General features: G+C 33.9%; 1 protein-coding gene across 1 annotated transcript in view; it reads right to left on the bottom strand.

The window, feature by feature from the left end:
- DSCAM (DS cell adhesion molecule) overlaps positions 1 to 13,489 on the bottom strand; it is a 778,395-nt gene that overhangs the window by 42,786 nt on the left and 722,120 nt on the right. Inside the window, exon 28 of the mRNA XM_027843631.1 lies at positions 5,626 to 5,656. Within this exon, the coding sequence (XP_027699432.1) occupies positions 5,626 to 5,656 (31 nt within the window). The remainder of the gene's footprint in view (positions 1 to 5,625; positions 5,657 to 13,489) is intronic.

Below are 13,489 nucleotides of genomic sequence, written 5' to 3'. Positions count from 1 at the left end.
CAATACAATAGTGAATAATATTGGTGACAATGGGCATCTTTGTGTCACACCTGATCTTATTGGGAAGGCTTCTAGCTTATCCCCATTACATATAATGCTTACTGATGGTTTAGGTAAATGCTTTTTATCAATTTAAGGAAAAATCCATTTACTATACTTTCAAATGTTTATTTTAGGAAAAGAGAAGTATTAAAAAAGATCTATGTTCTGAAAACAATGGAATTATAACAAAATGGGGAAAGGTAGACTTCTTCAACTTTTTTATTCGCTTCTATTTTCTCTGCTAAGATTGGACAAGATAAATCAAAATGACAAAGGTAATAGGGAGCTGACATTGAAGAGTATAATTATAAGGAAATAGTATGAGAGGACCTTGCTGCCCTTGATAAGTTTAAATTACCAAGCACAGCTGAACTACAATCTAGGGCAGAATTTTCTCATCTATGAGGCATCCATCACTAGTAGGTGAGGAGAACGAAGACGCCTTGAGGGGATAAGGGAAGAGAAAGCAATGACTAAAATTGGATATTTTTTCCATTTAAAGTGTGGAGATAATCTTAGATATTATTATGAAAAAAATGTATATCAAGAGAACATGAATAAGTACCCATATATCATGGTTCTGAATGTTCTCTTATGGAAGGATGGACATAATGCTTTAAATGGCATTAATGAATACAAAATGGGAAAAGCAACCATATTGGAGCAAATGTACATAGAAGAGACCTGAACTGGAAGGGAAACAGATGTGAAGGCATTGGATGATTGATACATAAGATTTTGAAACATTGTTAATATTAAAAAATGGTAACTGAAAGAGCATGAATAACTACTAGCTAATACCATTATTCTTGTTTTATAAAACTTTCATGAATATCATCTATACTCTAAACAACAGTATTCTTCATGAGAGCATGAACAGGAACCTTAATTCACAAGTGTTAATCAACAGTGGACCTCAACTTCATTTTTTCAGTTTAATGAAAGACATAGAGAATATAAAAAATTACTGTTTATTGCTTAAAGATTATGAAAAATTTCTTATTCAATAAACCAAAAAGCTTCATTGTTGACCCTTTTAAAACAAAAGTCTCCCATCCATCAAAATCATTCAAGATTGATCTAACAACAGAAGTAACTCTATCTGGTGATGTGCTGATAAAAAGCATAGAAAAAGATTTCAAATAGAGAGATGAATACTTGACAATGGTGTTCATGAGTGTGATGGAGGAGGCCCAGAAAAGAGTCCAAGTTGAAGAAGGATCCCTTACAGATGGTGAGATCCTGCAGTTGCTCCTGCATGTGAATGACATTGTACTTACTTCATCAAGTCCCAAGACACTATAGAGTCTCCTGGAAGAGAGCTATTATCCTTTAAAGGATTTTGGCCTGATCATCCACATAGAAAAGACCAAGTGGATGAAGAATATCTATTCTCCAGATCACAACATGTAATTGTATGAATAACCTTGCCACCTCTCTCTGGTCTGAAGAAGAACTTGTCAGTGATTTTGCACTTCCCATCTTTTAATTGGTGTCCTCAGAGAATATAACAGGAGGGTCTGATAGGATAAGATATAGACATACCCAAAGAAACCCAACAAAGAAACTATAAGGAACAATTTTTGAGCACTTCCATAAAGAGAAGAAAATGACTCCAAGTCAGTTTTTGAAGCTGTGATTTAGGTACCTCTTAGCTATATATGCTCTCTAAGTTTGAGGTTATTCTCCCCTGGACTCTGTCTTGTTTCAATTGTTCTAATTATATCCCATTAGTAAATACACCTTTTAAAAACTACTCAAAGGAGACAGAGCCAACATGGTGGAGAAAAGGCAGGGACTCTCCCCCAGCCCCCTTCAAAAACCTTTAAATAATGCCTCAAAACTAATTCTAGAGTTGTAGAACCCACAAAAGGATGAAGTGAAACAATTTTCCAGCCCAAGAGAACTTAGAAGGTCATCAGGAAAGGTTTGTTGCAACAGAGTAAAAATGGAGTACAGTCCAGTCCAGTGCAGGCCATGCCAGCACAGATCAGACACCAGCAAACCAGGAACAGGCCTGATGGGGCAACTGAATCAGTGACAGCAGTGGCAATTTCCAGACTTTTCTGACCACAGATGGCAAGGGGGTCAGATAACTGATCAGAAGGAGATTACAAGGGTCCTGTTGCTGGCACCAGGGGCAGGATTCTGTTGCATTGTGGTCACTTATAGGCTGTTGCACTGTACAGGAGAGTTGTAAACACATCTCTCCCTAGATTATACCACCTGGGAAAAACATACGGTTCCCCAGAATTACCTCTGAAAGCAACTTCACAAAAAAACCTGAAGCTTGGGATGGTGCTCTCTCCATTCCAGGAACAGAGCCCCACTTTAACATAGATTCAAAAGTCAAGAAATAGGCTGGAAAATGAGCAAACAGCAGAAAAAGATCCTGACTATAGAAAGTTACTATGGTGACTGGGAAGATCAAAACATAAACTCAGAAGACAACAAAGTCAAAACTCCTACATCCAGATCCTCAAAGAAAAATATAAATCAGCCATGGAAGATCTCTAAAAGGATTTTAAAAATCAAGTAAGAAAGGTAGAGGGAGAATTGGGAAGAGAAATGAGAGTGATGTAAGAAAATCATGAAAAAAGAGTCAACAGCTTGGTAAAAGAGGCACAAAAATACTGAAGAAAACAACACCTTAAAAAACACACACACACACACACACACACACAATATAGGCCAAATGGTAAAGGAGGCACAAATATGCAATGAAGAAAAGAATACTTTGAAAGCAGAATTGGCCAAATGGAAAAGGAGGTACAAAAGCTCACTGAAGAAAATAATTCCTTAAAAATTAGAATTGGGGAAGTAAAAGCTAATGATTTTATAAGTCATCAAGACACAATTAAACAAAATCAAAAGAATAAAAAATAGAAGAAAATGTGAAATATCTCATTGGAAAAACAACTGCCCTAGAAAATAGATCCAGAAGGATAATTTAAGAATTTTTGAACTACCTGAAAACCATGATAAGAAAAGATCCTAAACATCATCTTTTAAGAAGTTATGGTAAACTGCCCTGATATCTTCCCAAAATGAAAACTTTCAGGAATATTATAGCCAAATTCCAGAGCTTCCACATCAAGGAGACCATAATGCAAGCAGCCAGAAAGAAATAATTCAAATATTGTAGAACCACAGTCAGGATAACATAAGATTTAGCAGTTTAAATGATCAGAGGACTTGGGATATGATATTCTGGAGGGCAAAAGAGCTAGGATTACAACCAAGAATCACCTACTCAGCAAAACAGTATAATTCTTCGGGGGAAAAATGGATATTCAATGAAATAGAGGACTTTCAAGCTTTCCCCATGAAAAGATCAGAGCTGAATAGAAAATTTGACTTTCAAATACAAGACTCAAGAGAAGCATAAAAAATAATCAAGAAAGAGAAATAATAAGGGATTCATTAAAGTTAAAATATTTACATTCCTACATGTAAAATGATACTTGTAACTCCTAAAAACATTCTCATTAGGGCAGTTAGAAGGAGTATACATAGACAGAAAGCACATGTGTGAGTTGAATATTATGGCATGATTATCTAAAAAATAAAATTAAGGAGTGAGAAAGAAGAATGCACTGGGAGAGGTAGAATGGGGGTAAATTATCTAACATAAAAGAGGCCCCAAAGAGATTTTACATTGGAAGAGAAAATAGGGAAAGGGTAATGGGGAACTATGTGAACCTTACTGTCATTGGGATTGCCTTAAAGAGGGAATATCACAGTTGGGTATAGAAATATATCTTACTATACAGGTAAATAGGAGGGGAAGGGATTAAGAGAAAGGGGGTGATAGAAGAGAGGGCATATTGGGAGAGGTAAAAGTCAGAAGCAAAACATTTTTGAGAATGGACAGGGTTAAAGGAGAGAGATAATAGGATAAACAGGAGGAAAATAGGATGGAGGGAAATACATAGTTGTTAATCATTACTGTGAAAAAAATTACAGCAAGTTTCTCTGATAAAGACCTATTTCTCAAATATATAGAAAGCTGAGTAGAATTTATAGAAATTAGTCATTCCTCAATTGATAAGTATTCAAAAGCTATGAACACGCAGTTTTCAGACAATGTAATCAAAGTTATCTATAGACATAAAAACATTCTAAATCACTATTGTTTAGAGAAATTCAAATTAAAACAACTCTTGATTACCACCACACAACTATCAAATTGGCTATTCCAACAGAAAAGGAAAACGACCAGTGTTAGAGGGGATATGGAAAAATTAAAACACTAAAACATTATTGGTGAAGTTGCATACTGATTCAACATTCTGGAGAGCAATTTGGAACTATGCCCAAAGGGCTATAAAACCATGAATACCCTTTGACCAAACAATACTACTACGAGGTCTGTATCTCAGAGATATAAAAAAACAAAAAGAAAATGGATATAGGTGTACAAAAATATTTATAGGAGCTCTTTTAGTAGTGGCAAAGAATTGGAAATTGAGGGAATGTCCAACAATTAGGGAATGGCTGAACAAGTTGTTGTATATAATTGTGAGGGAATATTATTGTGCTATAAGAAATAATTGGTAGGAAGCTCTGAGAAAAACCTGGAAAGACCTACATGAACTAATGCAAAATGAAATGAGCAGAACCAGGAGAACATTGTACACAGTAATAGTAATATTGTATGATGATCTACTGTGAATAACTTAGCTATTTTTGGCAATACAATGATCCAAGACATTTCTGAAAGACTTATGATAAAAAGTGCTGTCCATCTACAGAGAAAGAACTGGTGGAACCTGAATGCCGGTAAAGGATGCTTTTTCTTTACTTTTATTATCTCTCTCTCTCTGTATGTGTGTGTGTGTTTCTTTCACAGCGTGACTTACATGGAAAAATATTTTGCATGACCACATGTGTAACACTATGTTAAATTGCTTGCCTCCTCAATAAAGGGGGGTGGGAGAGAATTTGGAACTCAAAATTTGAAAAAACAAAGTAAAATTGTTTTTACATGATATTAAATTATTTAATAAGAGCCCTAAAAAAGGTACTCAAGGATGGTTGACTTCATTGCTTCTACAATGATAATTATGAGAAGTGCACCAGTGGGAGCTTGAGGTGATGGCATTAGAGAATCACTCCAACCTCTCAGGGATAGCTTAGAACTCTGAAGGAAGAGGTAGTCTTACTGCAAGACTGGAGACTTGCTTATGAGAGGGGGAGTTGGGATAAAGATTCTCAGAGTTTGTATTCACTACATTAAATTAAGAAATTGGTCTAATCCAAACAGGAAGAGGGTTGATGAAATAATAGCTCCATATTTTGAACCCTGCCAAATAGGGCAAACAAACCAAGCAGACTTTGGAGAAAAGGTCCACTAAAAGTATTTTCCTTTAGCATTTATTTAGTTTTTTAAACTCATAATGGATACTCAACTGGGAAATTCAGGTACGTATACTTGTATGGGAAATTATATGATAAATGAAAAAATATCTAGATCACTTTACATGTATATGTTTAAATGTCATCATTTAAAACTCAAATTATCACAGCAACTTGGAAAACATCATTAAAATTAAGCCTGTCAATGACAAGTTTTGTTCTTACCTCATAAGCATTTCAGCTAAGCTCTTTGCATCTGGGAACAAAGAAAACCCAAACAACAGTTAATGTCAGCAAAAGACAATCAACTCATTAACATTTTTTCCTATTTAGAATATATATTTTGGGTTGACTAATTTCTACAATTTCCACAATCCACATTAGGCAGTTCAAAATTGAATTGTTCCCTGTTCAGACCACTGTCAATAATAAAACAGTTCTATAATCACTTTAGGTCTCTCTACACTTGACTATCATATATCTTTTATTAAAAATTTTTAAGAAGTAGGAAAACTTCTAAAAATGCAATAAAATTTTAATGATAAACTAATCTTGTGACCCATATAGAAAATTCAATTTTATTTTGAACAGATTATAACTTAGAAAAGTTTATCAATAGGCAGAAACATTTTTCTTCTTTAAAATACATTTTTATTAATATTTTTACACCCCAATAACTTCCTCCTATATGACTCCTCCATCCCGCACTTTCCCAGAGGGTTATTACACAAAACAAGTAGTATATTGTAAAGAAACAGAGAGAACGAGGGAAAATCAGTTTAAATGAAAATATATCAAAAAGTCTGACAATATACTCAGTATATATTTGTGGACCTCTCACTACTGCTAACAGATGGGTAGTGATGTTTTTTTCTCTAGAGTCATGCTTGTTCTTTATAATTTCACAATATTCACTTTTGATTTTTTTTGGGGTGGTGGGGAAGTTGTAGTCATTGTGAATATTGTTTTCGTCATTCTGCTCTGAATTAGTCCATTAGTTCCATGCTTCCCTGTATCCATCACATTTGTCATCTTTTACAATACAACCACATTCTATTACATTCATGTATGTTAGTTTGTTTAGTTATTGCCAATTGATAGACATTTACTTTGATTGCAATTACTTGTGACCAATTTTTGCAAATATGAACCTGGTAAGCCTAGGAATAAAATGCAATTCAATTCTTTTACATCCATAAAAGAAAAACAGTTTTTTAATAAACATTTTAAGACACCTCAAAACAGTGTGTATTATAGACCAAAGAGTAATTCAGCTCCATTATTCAGTTTTCTGATAGTTATATATTGTTATCAGACCATAACAGTGTTAGTAAGCTAACATTAGATTATGATATTCAGACATATATTAAGGAATATTATTTCTCCCTCCCTAAAATAAAATCAAAGTAAACTACAATGATTACTAGTTCTTGTTTGAGTATTCAGGATATCACAGTATTGATTATACTTAGAAGGGAAAAGAAACCTAGACTTCCCCTTAAACAGCATGTTCATCACACATACACATACACACACACATACGTATGTATATATGTATATATATTCTTTCCTTTAAAACTTGTCTTATCACAGTTTCTACACAAAGTCCCAGCTTCTAAGGACACGCGATCTCAAATTTATTTTGTATCTATTTTGTACCTATTTATTTATATATCTGGTTTCTTCCACTTAGCCCCCAGGTCCTAGGAAAAGCAAAGAGGTCAGCTATGGAGGAGTGTTGAGGCCATGGGAAAAGATTTTGGACAATACCAGAGGTGTAATGGTTAACACAATTGAAAAAAAGACTAAATAGGTAGCCAGTAGAAAGAGTTAGATAAAAATGGAAGAGAATTCTGATTCCATAGGTTCCTCAGAGTGAGGTAAGGTCCTGGAGATCCTCACTACTTTTATACCAAGCTCTGGGGTCGGCATAGGTACTGAAGAAAGGGCAGTCTCAGAATGAACCAAGAAGAGTAAGAATTCTTTTATGACTTCTACTTCTATTCTTCTTTAAAGTTTCTCAGTTACTGGTACTTGCTCATACCCATCACCTCTCCATTGCTCTCAGTGTGATATATACTTTTGATTTTTTCGGACACTGTTGTAATCCAAGTCTCACAGCCATGTAGCAACACTGGTGGGATGTTGGTACTAAAACATGGGTTTTTACTTCCATGGGAAATTTGTGATCATAAAAGAAGCATTGTAATTCTCTGAAGGCAATCAAGCTCATTCTGTTCCTCCTGTGGCCCCATCTCATTGTTTATTTGTACCCTCTGACCCAGTCATACTTGATAGCTTTATATACCATCCATCCAAATACATGCTATAATCTGGAGAACAGATATTCTTCCTCCACTTGGTCTTATCTGTGTGGAAGGTCAGGTCAAACTTCTCTAAGTGATTACAGATCTTTTCCAGCAGACTCTGTAATGTCCTTGGGCTTGATGCAAAAAGCACAATGTCATCCACACAAAGGAGCACCCAGAAGACCTCACCATCTACTAGAAGTATTTCTTCAGCCTGGACTCTTTTCTGGACCCCCTTCATCACACTGATGAATAGCATTGTCAAGCATTCATCTCTGTTTGAAATTGTTCCTGATGCTTATAATCAGCACATCACTAAATAGGTGCTGTTGTATCAGTCTTGAATGATTTTGATCAATGGATGAGAGACACCATGTTCAAAAAGAACATGTAAGGAAGAATTTTGGTCTAATAAATCAAATTTTTTTTATCATAATCAACAAACAATAAGCATAATGAGATTTTATGTTCTGCATATCTTTCAGTTAACTGTGAAATTACTGTATGTGAAATTAGTATAGATAACACATAAGGGTGTTGTAGTGCTGGGAAAGAGCATTAGTTTTCTCAGTCACCTTGTTTTGGTTTTCAAAAGGTTTAGATACCTTTTAATTGATCATTCAATGATCAATTATGTCTCCTCTATGTATCCTTGCTCCAGTCTAACTTTTTCCCACTTTGTTCTCTTTGGTACTATTTCTACTTACTCTTTCAGCATATTTGGAATTGTGATCCTAGGGTCTATGTAACTCTTCTCCACTTATTAACTAAACACTTTGAGAAAGTCATCTACACTAGGTACTTTCACTTACTCTCTTCTTACTCCCTTCTGAATATTCTGCAAGTTGGCTTCCAATTTCATTATTCACCTGAAATTGCTCTCTCCAAAGTTAACAAAGACCTCTTGTGTGGCAAATTTAATGGCATTTTCTCAGTGCTCATCCTTCTTGACCTTTCTGCAGTCATTGATATTGTTGATCATTATCTCTTCTTGGATACCCTCTGCAATATAGGTTTCCATGTCACTGTCTTCTTTTGATTCTCCTCCTGTCTGTCTGAACACCGTATCTCAGTATTTACAGGATCTTCATCCATGTTATGCCCACTAACTGCAACCGGGGGAGACCCCAAGGTTTTATCCTGGTCCCTCTTCTCCCACTCTCCTGTCTACTTGGTGAATTCTTCAGTTACATGGATTCAATCATTATCATGATGCAGATGTTCCCCAGATCCATATGTATAGCCCTAGTCTCTCTTCTTAGATCAAGTCCTGCATCATTTTCTTTCTTCTTGACATCTTATGCTATGTATTCTGTAGGCATCTCAAATTCAACAAGTACGGTACAAATTAAATCTCATTATCCCTCTCCTCCAAAGATAATAACATTTTCCTTCCATGCCATCCTCTCAGTCACTCAGACTTAAACTAAACTAAACTTGGTACTAATTTCAAGTTCTCACTCAAAAACCCACCACATATCCACTATGTTAGCCAACTTTTTTTTTTGTTTTATCTTTACAACATGTCCTGAATAAGTCTCTTTCTCTTCACTCACAAATCCATGACTTTTGTGTAGGCCCATGTTACCTCATGCATGACTGGATTATTTTTATATTTACAGAGCATAAATATTATATTATTGGTACTCTTGACCACTAATCCATGTTCCACTCAGGTGCCAAAGTGATTTTCCTAAAGCTCAGGTTTAAATACATCACTGCCTACTCAAAAAACTCTAATTGAAGTAGCTTCATTACTTTTAGAATCAAATATAAATTCATCTGTTTGTCATTGAAAGCCCTGCACAACCTGTCTTTTTTCTATTTTCTTGCTATTCTCAAACTTGACTCTAAGTTCAATTACATGTCTTACTTGCTATTCCTTTTATAGTTACACTATTTCTCAATGCAAGTCTAGAATCCTTTCTCTTCTTACCTCTACCTCTAATTTTCTTTGGCTTTATTTGATACTCACCTCAAGGCCCCCTTTCTACAGAAGTCCTTCTCCTGCTTTATTTTTTTATTATAGTTTCCAAGCTGCTTTCTAAAATGATGGAATAATTTATAGCTTCACCAACAGATTATTGGTATGTCCATTTTTCTGAGGCATCTACAGCATTGACTATTTCCTCATGTGTCATTTTGTTCCTCTTGTTGTAGAGCTGTGTTGCTGTAAATTTCTGTTATTAATAGTGATTTGGAGCAGTCATATGACTGCCAATGGTTTTTATTCTTCTGAGAACTGTTTGTTCACATCCTTTGATCACTTATTCTTTGGAGAATGATTTTTGAACTTATAATTTTGCATTAGTTTTGTTTATGTCTTCGACATTAAACTCTCATCAAAGATTTTTGATACACAAGATTTTTTTTTCTTAATGAAGTTTCCCTTCTTATCCTTATTGCATTAATTTTATTCATGCCAAGTGTTTCAGGCTCATATAATCAAAATTATTTTATTTTTTCAAACTCCTCTCTTGATCTGGTACATAGGATAAAATATTTGGTGTTGGTCTAAACCTAATCTTTGCTTAAATATTTTCCATTTTTCTCCAGTTCTTGACAAATAAAAAGTACTTTTCCAAATAGCTTATATTTTCAAGTGCATTATTAGGTCATTGAAGTCTATTGTTCTGATACTTGTTCATTTAGTCCAGTCCACTAATCTACTTTTCTATTTTTAACCAGCATAAAATAGTTTTGATCAAAACTGTTTTATGATATAATTAGATTTGTAGAAGTGTTATTCCCTCTTTAATCCTACATTTTCATTGTTTCCCTTTAATTTTCACACCTTTTGTTTTTTTAAAAAAATTATGTTATTATTTTCTTTAGCTCTAATAAATATTAATATTACTTTGTTTATATTATTCCCCTGGTAATTAGGGTCATATAATCCCAAATCTGTAAATGAATTGAAGTAGCACACTTACAATCCATGAGCAATGATAGCCCTTGAATTATTTGTCATTTTTTAAATTTAAAGATCATTTTATAATTGTATTTATATGTTTTGAATATGGCAAATATTAGCAGGGTCACTGCCAGATAGTATACATTTTGTTGTTATTTTAAATGATATTTCTCTTTCTACTCTTTCCTCCTTTGTTTTTATTCTATAGGCCTTTTCCTGAATTTATTTATATCCTGCTACTTTAATTAAACTATTAACTGTCTAATCAGTTTCTTTGCTGATTTTTTAGGGCTTTCTAAGTTTCTTCTTTTTTTTCCATGGTGTCAGAAAATAGGAATGACATTTGTCTTTCTTTGCTAACATTTGTACCTATCTTTCTCTAGTTTCATTGCTCCTGCTAGGCTTTCTAGAGCAATGTCAAATAAAAGTAGACAGTGGGCATCCTTGAGTTACTACTTAATTTTGGTTTTAAATGTATCTTTAAATAGATTTTTTTAATGATTTTTAGCATGAATTATTGTTGTAAATAACATCTTTTTTTTGAATCTCCCAATGCACAATAAACTTTTTTTAACATGTTATTTTTATTCTTTTTGTATCATTCTTTTTACATGAGTATTTTTTATAAAGTAAATTACTGGGTTTTGTCTTCCTACTAATTATACTTCTCTCTTTCATAAAGCAAATTGAGAAAGATGACATAAAGACAGTCAATATTTGGACTTGCTTTGGGAATGAAGGCACACTCTGTTAGTAGACACTCTGTTTGCATACCTTTGTTAGTAGAGATATGAATTAGTCCAACCATTCTGGAAAGAAACTTGGAATTATGCTAAAAAAAAGTGACTAAATTATCCATGCAATTTGTTCTAATTAGTCAATCAGAATGAAAAAGTCCTCAAATGCTCAATGTTCTTGGTTATACTTTTTGTATTACCAAAGAATTAGAAATAAAGTAGTTGTCTATCAACAGGAAATGGCTAAATGATTATGGCATATTACTCTATTGCATTGAACAACTAACACAAGAAGACTTTTATGGGCTGATGCAGAGTAATATAAGCTGAATAAGAAAAAATATATACGTGACCAAAAATTGAAACAAAGTCCCCTGTACTAAAAATGGCTAGGCATGGCCTGAGTGAAGTTAAAAAAAGTGAACCTCGTTCTTCTTTGCAGGCAATGTACTATTAGATCATTGGTTATATAATGGACAGAATTGAATATTGTCAGATTCACTATAAATGTTGCTTAATTTTGCCAAACTATTTCTTTCCTGGGTAGATACTTCAAAACTTACTGGACATAGCTCCTTGAAATGAATGCAGGCTACACAGACTGGGACTGAAGCCTAGTCTATGCGATTATGTTCTAGGTAAAATTGTGATATAAGAGTATCCCTCTAGGACTTCCAGTAGTAGATTCCTTTGGATGTACAGACTTCATTAAGGATTTATCTATGGTAAATTCAAGTGTATCGCTAAGGTAATTGGTTAATGTAAAGATAATTAAATTGAGTACAGAAAGAAGATTGGGTTTTTGTTTTGCTTTATTTTCATTTATGTTTTACTTTCTTTTGAATTTATGTAAAAAATGAACATTTCTGAATACATGATGGAAGAGGAGTGTATTGTTCAAGCAACTATAGAGCTCCATTATGTAGAACTTGCTTTACTTTTAAAATATATAATAAATTCAATACGTAATTGCAAAGTAATCTCGCAATTCTGAAGGACCTGGCATCTGTATTATTCCCTCTCATTTTTTTTTTTCAGGGGAAACATTATGTAGAGCTTCAACTAAAATATTTAACTTAGGAAAGTATATTTTTATCTCATTTCTGTAAAATATCTTCACAAATAAAATATTACTTTCAAATCTCATCAGTAGCAATGTATAAAAAAATTATTTTCAGAGAAAATTTGATAGGTGTTCAAAACAAAACTGATTGTCTTTCTCTTAAATCCATCCCTATTACACACTTTCCTATTTTTGTCTTAAGTAGCAACATTCTTCTAATCTCCCAGGTTTATAACTTGGTATTATCCTCAACGTCTCTCTCTCTTTCATCTCACCTATTTAATCAGTCATCAAATCTTTCCCTTTCTACCACATCTTTTTAATCTGATTTATTTTCGCTATTCATACCCCTACCATATTAGTTTAATTTCTCATCACCTTTCACCTGGATTATTATTACATCCTCCTAATTGCTCTCTCTGCATTATCATTCTCCACTTTGATACGCCCTACACACTGTTGCCAACTTAATTTTCCTTAAAGTTAGATTGGATCAAGTCACACATCTACTCAATAAACTTTAGTAGTGGTTCTTCATTGCCTCTAGAATCAAATATAAGCTCCTCTGTTTAGCTTTTAAAGATTTTTATAGTTTAGCCTCAGCTCTTTCCAGTCTCTTTGGACTCTCCCTCCCTCACTCTGTGTTCCAGCCTAACTGTCCTTTCTATTCTTCATACTTGACACTTCATTTCCTGTCTTCATGCCTTTTCAGTGGTTGCCTTTAAAACGTTCTTATAGGAAGGGGAGAGCCTAAAAGTAGAGCCAGTACTAACAGAGTAGAATAAAAAAATAAAATGAAAAGCATGCACAATAGTCCATATTAGTCAGAGAAGAAACATCAATGGCAGAATTTTTACAGATGTATTTCTAGGAATATGGATCACAGCTAAGAACAAAAGGAGGCAGACTTAAATAACGCATGGGGAAATGCACTTCTTCCATACCTCCACTTTGTAGAGTACTTCTCTTCCTTCAAGATACAATTCAAGTACTATCTTCAAGACACCTTTCCTAATTTCCCCAATTTTGCCTACATTTGTGGTTATTTTCTTTATTCTGTACATAG

The sequence above is a fragment of the Vombatus ursinus genome, unplaced genomic scaffold (genome assembly GCF_900497805.2).
Source record: "Vombatus ursinus unplaced genomic scaffold, bare-nosed wombat genome assembly UNPS02014924.1, whole genome shotgun sequence".
Classification (NCBI taxonomy): Eukaryota; Metazoa; Chordata; class Mammalia; order Diprotodontia; family Vombatidae; genus Vombatus; species Vombatus ursinus.
This window is presented reverse-complemented; position numbering and strand designations above follow the sequence as displayed.